The following is a 15,014-nucleotide window of genomic DNA, read 5'->3' as shown; positions in this document are numbered from 1 at the left end:
CGGTGACCCCCTGCCTTAGGTTGCCCTCTGTTTGGCCATAGAGGATCTTACCCATCGTTGAGAAATCACCTTGTGCACACTGGTAACTGCTCTTTCCCATTACGAGATCTTTGACAGTTTTCTTCCACAGAATCAGGTGTTTTCTGGAGCTTAGTGAAGGCACATTCAAGATCCACCAAGGCCATTAGGTTTGCTTACTAGTGTTAACACAAGGAGACAGGTTAATAACAGCAATATTTAATCACTAAAATCCATAAAACATAAAACATAAAATCCATAAAACCAGCAAAATCTCAGTGAATTTAGTTAGTACAACATCCATTCAGTGTAATGCTACATCTGTAACTGAAGCCATCAGCCACCAGCTTAAGACATACAGTATTTGGCAGAAATGACATGCGTTTTCAAATAAACATAATTCTTTATATATTTTTGCTACTCATATTTGTTGGAGTCATTGTCCGTAATTTTACATCAAACTGTATTTATCCATTCACTTAGATAGTGTTCCTTTTGGAAGCTGAAATCGACATGTATCCTCCATGTGATCCAGTCTGGGACAAAAGATCCAAATGTCCCTCCTTTTTGAATATTGCACATTTAAACAATATAAACATCCAAAGATGGTAAGGCCTTTCAAAACTCTCTTTTGGGAAAAACAGTGACTGAAACCTTTTGTACAGTTTTACTTATTCAAACAGAGTCAAATAACATTGGAAATAGAGATCCAAACGAAGGCAAGTTATAGCTGATCCAGCAACAGCTGTAGGTGAGTGCTTTTATGAAACTCAAGGAAACATGCTGTATTATTGGTAAAGAATTGAACAAAACCAGATTTTATTGTTATTGTTGTATCTAAAATGTGGTTTTAGTTTTTACTTTTTGATTTGTGTTTCAGAGGCAGCTGGATTAACATGAGGTTTAATACAATTTATTTCAGAATTAGTTTTTTATTGTTGGGATGAGTTTTCTGGAACCTGCGCTCTAGAAGAATGGCTTGGTTTTAAATGTCATTGGTTTCACTAATTGAGTTGTGCAAGCTAGTAGTTGAAGCTCGTGTTGTGTGTGTGCAGGTCTGTGTGCGAGCGCGTCCTGCGGTGAAGTGTTTCTGTTGGCCTCGGCAGCGCTAGCCAACATCACGTTCTTTGACAGCATGGCCTGTGAGATCCTCCTGCAGCTCAACGCCGTTCCCATCCTTCTGCAGGCCTGCAGAGACCGCCAGCGCGTCGACACGCCGTACTCCAAAGACCAGGTGCACACACACACACACACAAGCACAATCTCGTTCCGTTAGCTGCAGTTTTAAAGCCCTGGCCCAGCAGCTGGGATTTATTGTAGGGTTAAGCATCTGATCTTTTCTCACCCGAGCAATGTTCCTTATGTTTAATAGCAACTTTAGAAACAGCACTGTATTATATGCCATTCTTAGGAAACGTGTGTGGTTGCCAGGGAAATGTAATGCCGTTGTTAGGGTGTCTCCAGTGGGTTTCTTTTCTGGATGACTGCATTTAGACCCAAGTCAAAAGAGCCTCCCAAATCTCTGTGGTTTCTGGTCTTTGTTCTTGTGTAGTATTATTGTGGCAGGACAGTATTATTGTGGGAGTATTATTGTCTCACTGAATCATTCTGAGCCGTTCTAGTTCACACAAAACGGCGAAAGTTGAGTTTTAAGGGATACAATTATTGACTACAGGGGGACTTAGGGACTACATAGTTTTACTTCAGTTCATTTTCCTAATGAGCAAACTACTTAAATGCACGTTATACAACACTGGTAGTCAGGAGTATATTGTACACTCACACACATGTTTCCCAGTGTAGTAGCAGTACTGTAAACGTAGAATCCAGTAATGATATCATTCAATCCCTGCAGGTTGTGACCATCCTTGCGAATCTGTCCGTTCTGGAGCAATGCACTGCAGATGTTCTAGAGGAGAAGGGTATGTGAGCAACACACACACACATGCACAGATGGCGAGTGTTTTCCCGCAGTGTGTGAGAGTCACTGGATCTGTGTTCAGGAGTGGAGCAGCTGCTGGTGCTGCTGAATGAGAAGCCATCGTCCTCCAGTCCATCAGAGGGCGCCGCATGCGAGCGGGTTCAGCAGAAAGCTGCCGTCACACTGGCTCGTCTCAGCAGAGACCCGCTGGTGGCTCAGAGCGCCGTTCAGCTGCGGGGTACGAGACAACACCTGTACCTGACCACACCTCTACCTGACCACTAGACAACACTTGTACCTGACCACTAGACAACACCTGTACCTGACCACACCTGTACCTGACCACTAGACAACACCTGTACCTGACCACACCTGTACCTGACCACCAGACCACACCTGTACCTGACCACTAGACAACACCTGTACCTGACCACACCTGTACCTGACCACCAGACCACACCTCTACCTGACCACCAGACAACACCTGTACCTGACACTGTCACTCAACTCAAGCACAACACCTGTACCTGACCCCTAGACAACACCTGTACCTGACACTGTCACTAAACTCAAGCACAACACCTGTACCTGACCCCTAGACAACACCTGTACCTGACACTGTCACTAAACTCAAGCACAACACCTGTACCTGACCACACCTGTACCTGACCACCAGACCACACCTCTACCTGACCACCAGACAACACCTGTACCTGACACTGTCACTCAACTCAAGCACAACACCTGTACCTGACCCCTAGACAACACCTGTACCTGACACTGTCACTAAACTCAAGCACAACACCTGTACCTGACCCCTAGACAACACCTGTACCTGACACTGTCACTAAACTCAAGCACAACACCTGTACCTGACACTGTCACTCAACTCAAGCACAACACCTGTACCTGACCCCTAGACAACACCTGTACCTGACACTGTCACTAAACTCAAGCACAACACCTGTACCTGACCACCAGACAACACCTGTTCCTGACCACTAGACAACACCTGTACCTGACACTGTCACTAAACTCAAGCACAACACCTGTACCTAACCACTAGACAACACCTATACCTGACACTGTCACTAAACTCAAGCACAACACCTGTACCTGACCACCAGACAACACCTGTTCCTGACCACTTGACAACACCTGTACCTGACCACTAGTCAAGTCAAGTCAAGTCAAGTTTATTTATATAGCGCTTTTCACTATACAGATTGTATCAAAGCAGCTTCACAGTATTAAATTAAAATAGTACATCAATGTTTGTTTCTAGTGGAAAACGTCCACGTTTGGTAATGCTGATCAATAGTATTGTTGATTGATTAATTAAATTAAATATCCCCAACTGAGCAAGACAAAGGCAACAGTGGCAAGGAACCGAAAAACTCCATCAGGTGATCTAATGGAGAAAAAAAAACCTTGGGAGAACCCAGGCTCAGTCGGGGGCCAGTTCTCCTCTGGCGTTTATGAACTAGAGGTCGGATTTAACTGTAAGATTAAAAGTATTATATGAATGCCTGGCTGAAGAGATGCGTCTTTAAAGGGTCATGAAACCCTAAACCAAATTTTCTGAGATTTTAACAGAGGTATGTGTGTTGAACACCATTGAAGACAATGTTAGCATCTGTTAGATTTAATAGTAGGGGGAAAATGGTTAAATTTTAGTTTTTTTCCGCTATTTTCATCTTCCGGGTTTAAAATCTTCATCGTGTCGACGTCACAGGCGGTGACGTGGCAGAGCACTATAGTACTTTGATGACTCATCGGTGTCTCATTATTATTCATGTTCTGAGTTTTCTTATCCAATGAGAAGACACTTGCTCTTAATTATTCATGACACCACAAACTGTGATATCGCATAGTAGATGAGAAAGGCAATGATGGGACACGCGTTTGTTTTCGTGGTGCAAAAGTTCCAGTGCGTCTTTCCCTGCGATGCTGCCAGGGATAGACTCCGGTTGCGGACGGTTGGTTGGCCATCAACCACGGACACATCTAAACTATGTGTGTGTAGCAACCATTCAACGGGGGAATGGTGGACTTCGGCCTTGTACACCAATGCAGGTGTCGTCTTGCGAGTGATGCGGTCCCGAGGACTTTTCTATCGCTTCAGAGGTGTGTGTGTGTGTGTGTGTGTCTAAAATGTAACCCTGACCGTTTTACTGGCCTTTTGTTAAATAATCACTCGTTATTAAAATTTAGATATTTCGATAATACCTCAATTGTATGGAAAGTATGCTTAATTTGTGAAAATGTCTATATCACTGTCTTTATTATGTGCGTTTAGGGGGCGCGTAGATCAAGGCTATGAACGGAACGTTTTTTTTTTTTAAGCGGAAAATTTATTATTTTCAAATATATGCATTTATAGTGTGTATAAAAACAATTTATATACAATTATGATTACTGTAGACTAATATATGTAGCAGGGCATTGTTACTTTTGAGAAAGGACAAAAATAAGGTGTCCATGTATTTCATTAGACTTTAACTTTGCCAGCTATAAAAAAAATAACAATTTTTTTTTGCATTTCCTCACGTTTTACCACTGATTTTTAGTGACAGTCGATATGCATGGGCCACTGGCGATGACAGTTTCCCCCTCTCCCTTCTCCCCTGCCGTGCCATACCACACCCACTCCCCTTCCTTCTTGTCACAGCCACCACGCCCATTTAAGTTGTATTTTTCTCAAAAAGATTGTGAGCTAGACTTGAGCTGAAAGAGGGGGGTTTCATGACCCTTTAATCTAGTTTTAAACTGGGAGAGCGAGTCTGAGCAACGAACAGTATTAGGAAGACTATTCCAGAGTTTTGGAGCTAAATGTAAAAATGCTCTCCCTCCTTTGGTGGATCTGGATATCCTAGGTATGACCAAAAGCCTTGAATTTAGTGATCTTAAAGAGCGCGATGGATTATAGGGCGATAGAAGGTCCGTTAAATAGACTGGAGCTAAGCCGTTTAGGGCTTTATAAGTCAGTAGCAATACCTTGTAATTAATACGGAACTTTATAGGTAACCAATGTAGTGATGATAAAATTGGTGTTATATGATCATATTTTCTTGATCTAGTAAGAACTCTGGCGGCGGCATTTTGGACTAACTGTATCTTGTTTATTAGGGATGCAGGACAACCGGCTAATAAAGCATTACAGTAATCTAGTCTCGAGGTCATGAATGCATGAACTAACTTTTCTGCATCAGAAACTGATAGCATGTTACGTAGCTTAGCAATGTTTCTAAGGTGGAAAAAGGCTGTTCTTGTAACATATGAAATATGATTTTCAAAAGACAGGTTACAGTCTAGTATAACACCCAGGTCTTTTACTGTAGAGGATAAAGTAACAGGACATCCTACTATGTTAAAGTTGTATTGTGAGAGGTTTTGTGGGCGGTTTTTTGAACCGATAATTAGTACCTCTGTCTTGTCTGGATTTAATAAAAGAAAATTGCGCGTCATCCAATCTTTTATATCTTTAACACACTCTGTCAATTTGGATAATTTAGCGTTTTCATCTGGCCGTGATGAAATATAGATTTGAGTGTCATACTAGACCACTAGACAACACCTGTACCTGACACTGTCACTCAACTCAAGCACAACACCTGTACCTGACCACTAGACAACACCTATACCTGACACTCACTCAACTCAAGCACAACACCTGTACCTGACCACACCTGTACCTGACCACACCTGTACCTGACCACTAGACAACACCTGTACCTGACTCCTAGGCAATCTTGACCTTGACCTTGAAATTAGCTTCGGTTAAACAGGCATATAATAATTTGGGTAAATGTGTAAGCTAGATTTATGCCTATTTTTTCTCATCTTCATGGACACAATGATATCCCTCGTGTGTTAATATTTTTCCTTGTAATGTATGGTTTTCCAAAAATGAAAACTGCTGCGTCTGTGTGTAGATGAGATAAGCAAAGTGTCTGCGCGTTGTGCACATGCTACATTGATTATGGCCAAGCATGTGCCCTTAAAATAGCATCTGAATAACATGCGCAATGCACCACTGACTTTAGACGAGGTTTCTCCTGGTCAGTGCCGGAATTGTTTTCTGAAACTGCAAAATAGCACCAGGGAACGTTTGCGCCGGAACACGCCTCCTCTTTGCGCTGAACCGCCCCCGGGAGCGCAAGTTCATTCCCTAATTTACCGACGTGCGTCTGTGGAGGGAAAAGTCCGCTGTGCGCGGGTGCAAAATAGGAATGATACATGCGTCGGTCAAGTCAAGTCAAGTCAAGTCAAGTCATCTTCATTTATATAGCGCTTTTAACAGTGTAGATTGTTTCAAAGCAGCTTTACAGAGATAAACGTATAATTTATGGTAACAGAGATTGTTTTGGCTTTATAGCGGTTCTTTAATAAAGTTATTTTCCAGCTAAAGTTAGTTTTGATTGATACGCTTCCGTCGCAACGATCATTTGTTATTAAATTAGGGGCCGCTAAGACGACACCATTCTCTCTATACAGACTTTAAACGCGAACCTGTGAGAAACGCTGATGGTGTTCACATGCGCATTAGGAATTGGTTCTATAGTTATGTACGTTTGAATATCTGTGCGCAGGTTTGGAATTCCCTACAGACCAAGCCTAAACAAAGTAATGATGCCTTATAAAATTTTGATACAGAATTTCATTTTATTTTATTTTATTTTGTTACTTCAGGGTAGGTACATGAAACGAATTTCCCGACGACGCTTTATCTGTAGAGTGGTAAAGGGATCCTCCATAGAGAGACTAGTTGGCACTTCAGCACTGCGTTGTCATCGGGTCCAGGCGAAGGTCCTTCGTCAGATCTGGATACGGCCTGGATCCGGCAGGCTGCGGGAAAACCTTGGAATAAACAAAGACACTAAAATTAGCGTAGATGCCATTCTTCTCATGATGTAACGAGTACATCAGGATTTATGGGAAGTGTTCCCGGTTCCGGCTGACCTAATATATGCAGCTTAACATTGAATTATAGAAGTCTATAATGTATTATGTGAATGCTAGGTCAAAGAGATGTGTTTTTAATCTTGCTTTGAACTGACAGAGTGTGTCTGCTTCTCGGACAATGTTAGGAAGATTGTTCCAGAGTTTTGGTGCTAAATAGGAAAAGGATCTACCGCCAGCAGTCGATTTTGATATTCTAGGTATTATCAACTGGCCGGAATTTTGAGATCACAATAGACGTGAAGGACTATAATGCGTTAACAGCTCGCTCAAGCACTGCGGAGCTAAACCATTCAGTGCTTTGTAAGTGATCAGCAATATTTTAAAATGTATGCAATGTTTAATAGGGAGCCAGTGCAGTTTTGACAGAACCGGGCTAATATGGTCATACTTCCTGGTTCTGGTAAGAACTCGAGCTGCTGCGTTTTGAACCAGCTGTAGTTTGTTTATTAAGCGTGCAGGGCAACCACCCAGTAGAGCATTACAATAATCTAGCCTTGAGGTCATGAACGCATGAACTAATTGTTCCGCATTTGTCAATGAGAGCATTTGGCGTAATTTAGATATATTTTTAAGATGGAACAATGCGGTTTTACAGATACTAGACACGTGACTGTCAAATGAAAGATTGGTATCAAAGAGCACACCCAGGTTCCTAACCGACGACGAAGACTTAACAGAGCAGCCATCAAGTGTTAGACAGTATTCTAGGTTATTACGTGAGGGAGTTTTTTATCCAATAATTAGAATCTCTGTTTTTTCAGAGTTAAGTAGTAGGAAATTACTAGTCATTACTAGTATCAGCTATGCATTCTGTTAATTTAGTGAATTGGTAAGTTTCATGGACGTGAAGAAATATAGAGCTGAGTATCGTCAGCATAACAGTGAAAACTAATGCCATGTTTCCTAATGATATCTCCTAATGGTAGCATGTACAGAGTGAACAGCAGCGGTCCTAGTACTGAGCCTTGTGGTACGCCATACTGAACTTGTGATCGATAAGACATCTCTTCATTTACTGCTACAAACTGATAACGGTCAGATAAGTATGATTTATCTCAAATGCAGCACTAAGATCGAGTAACACTAATAGCGATATACAACCACGATCGGATGATAAGAGCAAATCATTTGTGACTCTAACGAGAGCTGTCTCGGTACTATGGTACTGTCTAAATCCGGACTGGAAATCCTCGCAGATATCATTTCTTTCTAAAAAGGAACATAGTTGTGAAGATACTGCCTTTTCTAGTATCTTTGACAAAAAGGGTAGATTCGAGATTGGCCTGTAATTGACTAATTCTGTAGGATCAAGTTGCGTTTTTTTAACAAGCGGTTTAATCATAGCCAGCTTAAAAGTTTTCGGTACATATCCTAGTGACAACAATGAATTAATGATATTAAGAAGAGGATCTATGACCTCTGGAAGTATTTCTTTCAGTAGCTTAGTCGGTATAGGGTCTAACATACATGTTGTCGATTTAGATGATTTAACGAGTTTAGTAAATTCTTCCTCTCCTATAGCAACGAATGAATCAAATTTTTCTTCAAGGAGACTACAATGCACTGCCTGATGCAATACTGTAGTAGACGGTTGCATAGTTATAATTTTCTCCCTGACATTATCAATCTTGTTAGTAAAGAAGTTCATAAAGTCATTACTGCTGTGTTGCTTGGAAACATCTGGGGTTGAAGATTTATTTTTCGTTAGTTTAGCCACTGTTTCAAATAAATATCTAGGGTTTTGTTTATTTTCTTCTAATAGGGTTGAAAAATAAGCAGCAATATAAATTATTTATATTTATATATAATATAAATTATGTATAAATGTATATACAGTATATACATGCAAATATTTCTTAAATAAATACATGCATATGTGTGTATTTATATATACAAAATAATTATACACAGTACACACACATATATTATGCAAACACAAACTTTCATTTTGGATGCGATTAATCGCGATTAATTTTTTCCCAGCACTAGTTTTGTTTTCTTCCAGCAACACTCCATTTTTCTGGCTGCTCTCTTAAGGGCCCGAGTGTGCTCGTTGTACCACGGCGTTGGACTATTTTCTTTAATCTTCTTTAAGCGCAACGGAGCAACTGTGTCTAAATTGCTGGAAAAGAGAGAGTTAAAAGTTTCTGTTGCAATATCGAGTTCTTCTAAGCTATCCGGGATGCTGAGATGATGAAACTGATCAGGAAGATTATTGATAAAGCAATCTTTAGTAGCAGAAGTGATAGGTCTAACATATTTGAAACACGGAGTCGGCTTTGCAGCCTTGGCTAAATGTAATTTACACAAGACTAGGTAATGATCTGAGATGTCATCGCTCTGCTGCAGAATTTCAACGGCATCAACATCTATTCCATGTGATAATATTAGATCTAGAGTATGATTATGACGATGAGTAGGTCCTGACACATGTTGTCTAACTCCAGTAGAGTTAAGAATGTCTTTAAATGCCAATCCCAAAGCATCTTTTTCGTTATATACATGTATGTTAAAATCACCAACAATTAGTACTTTATCTGCAGTCAATACTAACTCTGATAGAAAGTCCGCAAATTCTTTGATAAAGTCTGTATGGTGCCCTGGTGGCCTGTATACAGTAGCCAGCACAAATCTCAAACGTGATTTATCATTTACACTATATATTGTTACATTTAGCAACAACACTTCAAAAGAATTATATTTAAAACAAGACTTCTCAGTAATTCTGAAGATATTACTATAAATTACAGTAACTCCTCCCCCTCTGCCTTTCAGACGAGGCTCATGTTTATAACAGTAATCTTGCGGGGTTGATTCATTTAAAGTAATGTAATCGTTTGGTTTTAGCCAGGTTTCTGTCAAACACAGCACATCTAGGTTATTATCTGAAATCATATCATTAACAATGAGTGCTTTTGAAGTAAGGGATCAAATATTCAGCAACCCAAGCTTTAGCATTTGCTCATCTGTAATATAGCTGTTATTTATTTGTTGAACATCAATTAAATTTCTACCCTTAAATGGGTTTAGGAGTGTTTTGTATGTCCAAATTCGGGGAACAGACACAGTCTCTATATGATGATAGCTAGGTGAAAGAGGCTCTATGTGATGGGATTTATCTGAGCTTGGTGACGCGAGGCCGCTAGCAGACGGTTTAGCCAGTCTGTCTGCTTCCTGACCTGAGCCCCAGATTGTCATGTTTGAGCTCTAAGACTATGAGCCATATTACTAGAGAGAAGAGCAGCACCATCCCAGGAGGGATGAATACCATCTCTTTTCAACAGGTCAGGTCTGCCCCAAAAACTTTTCCAATTGTCTATGAATTCTATATTATTAAGCGGACACCACTTAGACAGCCAGCCATTGAGTGATGACAGTCTACTAACTATCTCATCACTCCTGCGAACAGGAAGGGGGCCAGAGCAGATTACAGTCCTTGACATCGTACTTGCAAGTTCACACACCTCTTTAATATTAATTTTGGTGATCTCCGACTGGCGGAGTCTAACATCATTAGTGCCGACATGAATAATGATCTTAGAGAATTTACAATTAGCATTAGCCAGCACTTTTAAATTTGCTTGGATGTCAGGCGCTCTGGCTCCCGGCAAACATGTGACTATGGTGGCTGGTGTCTCTATTTTCACGTTCCGTGTGATCGAATCGCCAATAACTAGGGCACAATCAACAGGATTCTCAGTGGGTGTTTCACAGAGTGGGGAGAACCTGTTTGATGTTGTAATCGGAACGGAAGAACGGTGTTTTGTCCCGCGACTACAGCGTCTCACCGTCATCCAGTTGCGCTGCTGCGAGGGCTCTGTGGCCGGAACCGAAATATGTACAGAGTTCACTAAGCTAGTCGCAACCAACGCAGTTTCTAAAGCCCTTGCACTCTTACAATTAACCTCGATTAAAGTTTGGATGCGTGTTTCTAGTTCTGAAATCTTCCCCGTCAGCTTTACTATCTCCCTGCATTTATCACATGTAAACCCTGTGCTGACAGAGAAGGATATGCTAAACATGTTACATGAGGTGCAGGTGACAATAAGAGGAGAAGATGACATGACTCACCGTGTTTGTTGACTGATACTCACCACAGTTTTTGATGAACGCGTAAAAGGCACGCGAGAAAAAAAAAAAAAAATAAATAAATAAAGAGCGCACGGAAGGCGCGAACGCACTAGAGCAGGGGTCGGCAATTAACTTTGGCCGCGGGCCAATTTTTCTTTTAGCCAGTAGATGGCGGGCCAGCTACACGGAGTAGCTATGGATACAAATTAAATACTCTTAATGAATACTCTTAACGTCTACATTGCATCAACAGATCAAGTACTATTGTGTTAACATATTACAGCTATTTTAATAAAGGTGTGAATAGCAATGCCTAATTTACTTACAGTCCGACTTTTGAACTTTATTCCTTTTTTATTATTATTATTTATTCGGGACACACACATACACACCTATGGTTTAAGGAGGTCTGCGCGGGACTGTTTTTTTTTTTTTTTTTTTCCTTTTCTTTTCGTCCCGCTCCCACAAGGTTCAATTCAGCAATTAAAATACACTCTGTGTTCAACTTCACCCGCATTATTTCCCGACCTGACGGGTCCGCAAAATTTAGATCTAGTTTCCAGAATCTCACATTCAAATGTCTCTAACGGAAAGAGAGATTAGTAGCAGCCTATAACAATTATAAATGCTTTGTGTTCGTGTCAACATAAAATATTATTTTAACATTGTAGGCTACTGTCAGCAGAGAAAAAAATGTCACAGAAAAAAATAATGAAATATAAATAACATAAATTAAATAGGACAAAGCCTATCACTCAAATTGTTAAGCAACATAAACGAAAACCATATTATACTGACAAATGAAGCATGCTATTTTCTGCCAACTATTTCAAACATCCTTGCAAAAAAATAATGTTGTTTATTATTTATTAACAATGGTTTCAGTACCAAACAGCTGCTCAGAGCTAGGAGCCAACAGGTGGTCAGAATGAAGCGCGGATACGCTGTCAAAAGATGTCGGGAGTGGGCTATTGTCAGTCAGACCGCCCGCTCCGTCCAAAGTACACCAGAGTTCCGACCGCTACCGTCTTTATATTTTAAAATTGAATCCCGCGCCGCATGATTCATGCGCGTTTCACACAGTATGCGGCCGTGAAATCGCGGCACGGCTACAGCTTTTCTCAAGTAGCCTAGTGGAAGAGTTTTGTGCAGCATTTAGTGAAAATATTTCTTATCAGGTAGGCTAATACATATTATTTACTCGGGTATAACACACTGATAAATAATAAGTAATGAATGATACACGGGGCCTATTTGTAAACCGTTATTGTAAAATAATAGGCTGAAAAAAAACAAAAACAAAAAAAACAACAACCGGACTTCCAAAATAATCCGGCGGGCCAGAAAATATTGCTGGCGGGCCAGTTTTGGCCCACGGGCCGCCTATTGCCGACCCCTGCACTAGAGAATAGGCCTACAAATAAATAAATAAAGAGCGCACGGATGGCACGCTAACAGGCTAGCGAATTACTAGCGTGTTGTGCTAGCAATAACGATTTAGATTGAAGCTAGCGATGTGTGATGTTGAGTAAGTTATATTTAGCAGTATAAATAACAAGGAATGATAGTAAATAGTGATTAAAACAGAAAGATACGAAGCTTATACAGACGCAAACCAATGCAACACAGCAGCAACAGCAGCAGCAGCAGAGCAGACAGGAGCAGTCGATCAGCAGAGCAGACAGTGTACAAAGTCAATTGCGCTGGGTGCAAGATAGGGCTCTATAAGTGTATTATTTAACTTTTCCCCATGGTTTAGAGTTTTAAAAAAAATCGCAATACATATCGTATCAGCACCCAAGTATCATGAATGTATCGAATCAGGAGATAGGTGTATCGTCTCAGCCCTACTGACCACTGTCACTCACTCAACCTCAGTTTGAGACCGAGGACCGGGATTAGACACGCATCAGACACTGCACACGCTTACCTTAGGGAAAAACTCACACAACCACATGTGTAGATCAGATTCTGTGCATGCGAGACAACACAGTCAATAGTGCAATCAGTGAACTGATGATTTAAAGCAGCGGTGTGATATTTAGGTGTATTGGTAACACTTTACAAGAAGGTTCATTAGTTAACAATATTAGTTGTTAATAAATAATGAACTAATAATGAACTCCACTTATACAGCATTTATTAATCTTTGTTAATGTTAATTTAAACTGTGAACTAAAATGAACAAACAATGAACTGCTGGATTTTTATTAACTAACATCAACAAAGATTAATAAATACAGTAACAAATGTATTGCTCATGGTTAGTTCATGTTAGTTAATACATTATCTAATGTTAGCTAATGAACCTTATTGTAAAGTGTTAGCGGTGTATTTTTAAAGCTGGTTGGACTACACAGATTGTCAGCATTGAAACCCTTGTATTTTCCCTCAGCTGTTCCTCGTCTCATTGAGTTGTGTCGCTCGCCAGCAGAAAGGAACAACAGTGATTCAGTACTGGTGGCCTGTCTGGTAAATAAAGCTGTTCTTGTTCTTTTAATGCATGTGTAAAATTGTGCTATATGAGCTAATATTCATACTGAGCAGAATGTGTTCTCTTTTGCTATTTAAATATACAAGTATACTTCAATATTCCTGCATGGACGACAGGCCATAGAGTTAAGCAGACGATCAAATTAAACTAAACACAACTCTTGTTCTTAAAGTGATAGTTCACCCAAAAATTAAAATTAGCCCATGATTTACTCACCCTCAAGCCATCTCAGGTGTGAGTTATATTAAAAAATGTCCTGGCTCTTCCAAGCTTTATAATGGCAGTGAATGGCCATATATTTTTTTAAGTCAACCAAAGTGCATCTATCTGTTGTTTCTGTTGTTTTTAATGTTGTTCTATCCTTTATTTTTTGCTGCTTTTAAAAGTCTTATGTATCCCTGTACGGTGTCCTTGAGTGCCGAGAAAGGCGCCTTTAAATAAAATATATTATTATTATTATTAAAAAATAAATATAAATGCAAGAGACATGCATGTTCATTTGTAGATCAGTTTATCTATAAATTAATGCAGGAAAGTCTGTTTTAAGGGTTCTGCTGTCTTGCCTCTTTTGAGGGGATATTTCATTCCTAAGAGTGGGCTTTAAAGGGGTGGTTGATTATGATTTGACTTTTCTAACTTTAGTTAGTGTGTACTGTTGCTGTTTGAGCATAAACAACATCTGCAAAGTTACAACGCTCAGAGTTCAAAGCAAAGGGAAATTTTTGCTTTTAAAAGAAATAGCTTTTTAAGGACTACAACAAACGGCTGGTAGGAACAACACAACATTCCTCCCGGGTTCGTGACATCACTAACCCTAACATTTACATAAACCCACCCCCTGGAACGCAATTTATAGATTATCAAGACATAATATGCTAATCAATGACTAGAAGACTGCACATCAGCTACATAAATTCACCAACTAACCATTCAGAAATGTCCTGTTGCATTCTACGTGTTGTTACTACTTTTTGAGTCTCTCCATCATTGTCTGACTTTTCAGTGCATGTCTTTGTGAGGTAAAAGGACACAAGCTGTTTGTGTACGCACAGTTTTGTGTCTGTTCCTTAAATGCAAATGAGCTGCTGCTCCTAACACCGGGGGCGGAGCTACAACACTATTTTTTGCTCACCCTCAAAAAGTGACAATTTTAACATGCTATATAAAAATATATGTGGGGTATTTTGAGCTAAAACTTCACACACACACTCTGGGGACATCAGATATTTATTTAACATCTTGTGAAAAGGGCATTATACCACCCCTTAAAAGCTTATTTGTTAAATGTAACAAATGAAAACTGCGGTCATCAAGCCACTACTCAAAAAGCCCAGCCTTGACCCCGAAGTACCTGCCAACTACCGCCCCATCTCCAACCTCCCTTTCCTGTCAAAGGTGCTGGAAAAGGTAGTTTCTGCTCAACTCCACAATCACCTCATAACTAACAGTCTTTATGAGAAGTTCCAGTCTGGTTTTCGCTCTGGCCACAGTACAGAAACTGCCTTGGTCAGGGTTACCAATGACCTGCTGATGACGGCTGATGCT

The 15,014-nt window shown here is 40.2% G+C and overlaps 1 protein-coding gene across 7 annotated transcripts in view; it reads left to right on the top strand.

Annotated features, from left to right (window-relative positions):
* Window positions 1–15,014, top strand: part of insc (INSC spindle orientation adaptor protein) — a 114,723-nt gene that overhangs the window by 94,023 nt on the left and 5,686 nt on the right. For all 7 annotated transcript variants that reach the window (XM_079859547.1, XM_079859549.1, XM_079859553.1 and 4 more), the window contains 4 exons: window positions 1,074–1,252; window positions 1,874–1,940; window positions 2,022–2,177; window positions 13,371–13,447. In XM_079859547.1, coding sequence (XP_079715673.1) covers window positions 1,074–1,252; window positions 1,874–1,940; window positions 2,022–2,177; window positions 13,371–13,447 — 479 coding nt within the window. The remainder of the gene's footprint in view (window positions 1–1,073; window positions 1,253–1,873; window positions 1,941–2,021; window positions 2,178–13,370; window positions 13,448–15,014) is intronic.

This window comes from Squalius cephalus, assembly GCF_949319135.1.
Source record: "Squalius cephalus genome assembly, chromosome: 23".
Taxonomy (NCBI): domain Eukaryota; kingdom Metazoa; phylum Chordata; class Actinopteri; order Cypriniformes; family Leuciscidae; genus Squalius; species Squalius cephalus.
Note: the sequence above shows the minus strand (reverse complement) of the source record. Positions and strands in the feature narration are given on the sequence as shown.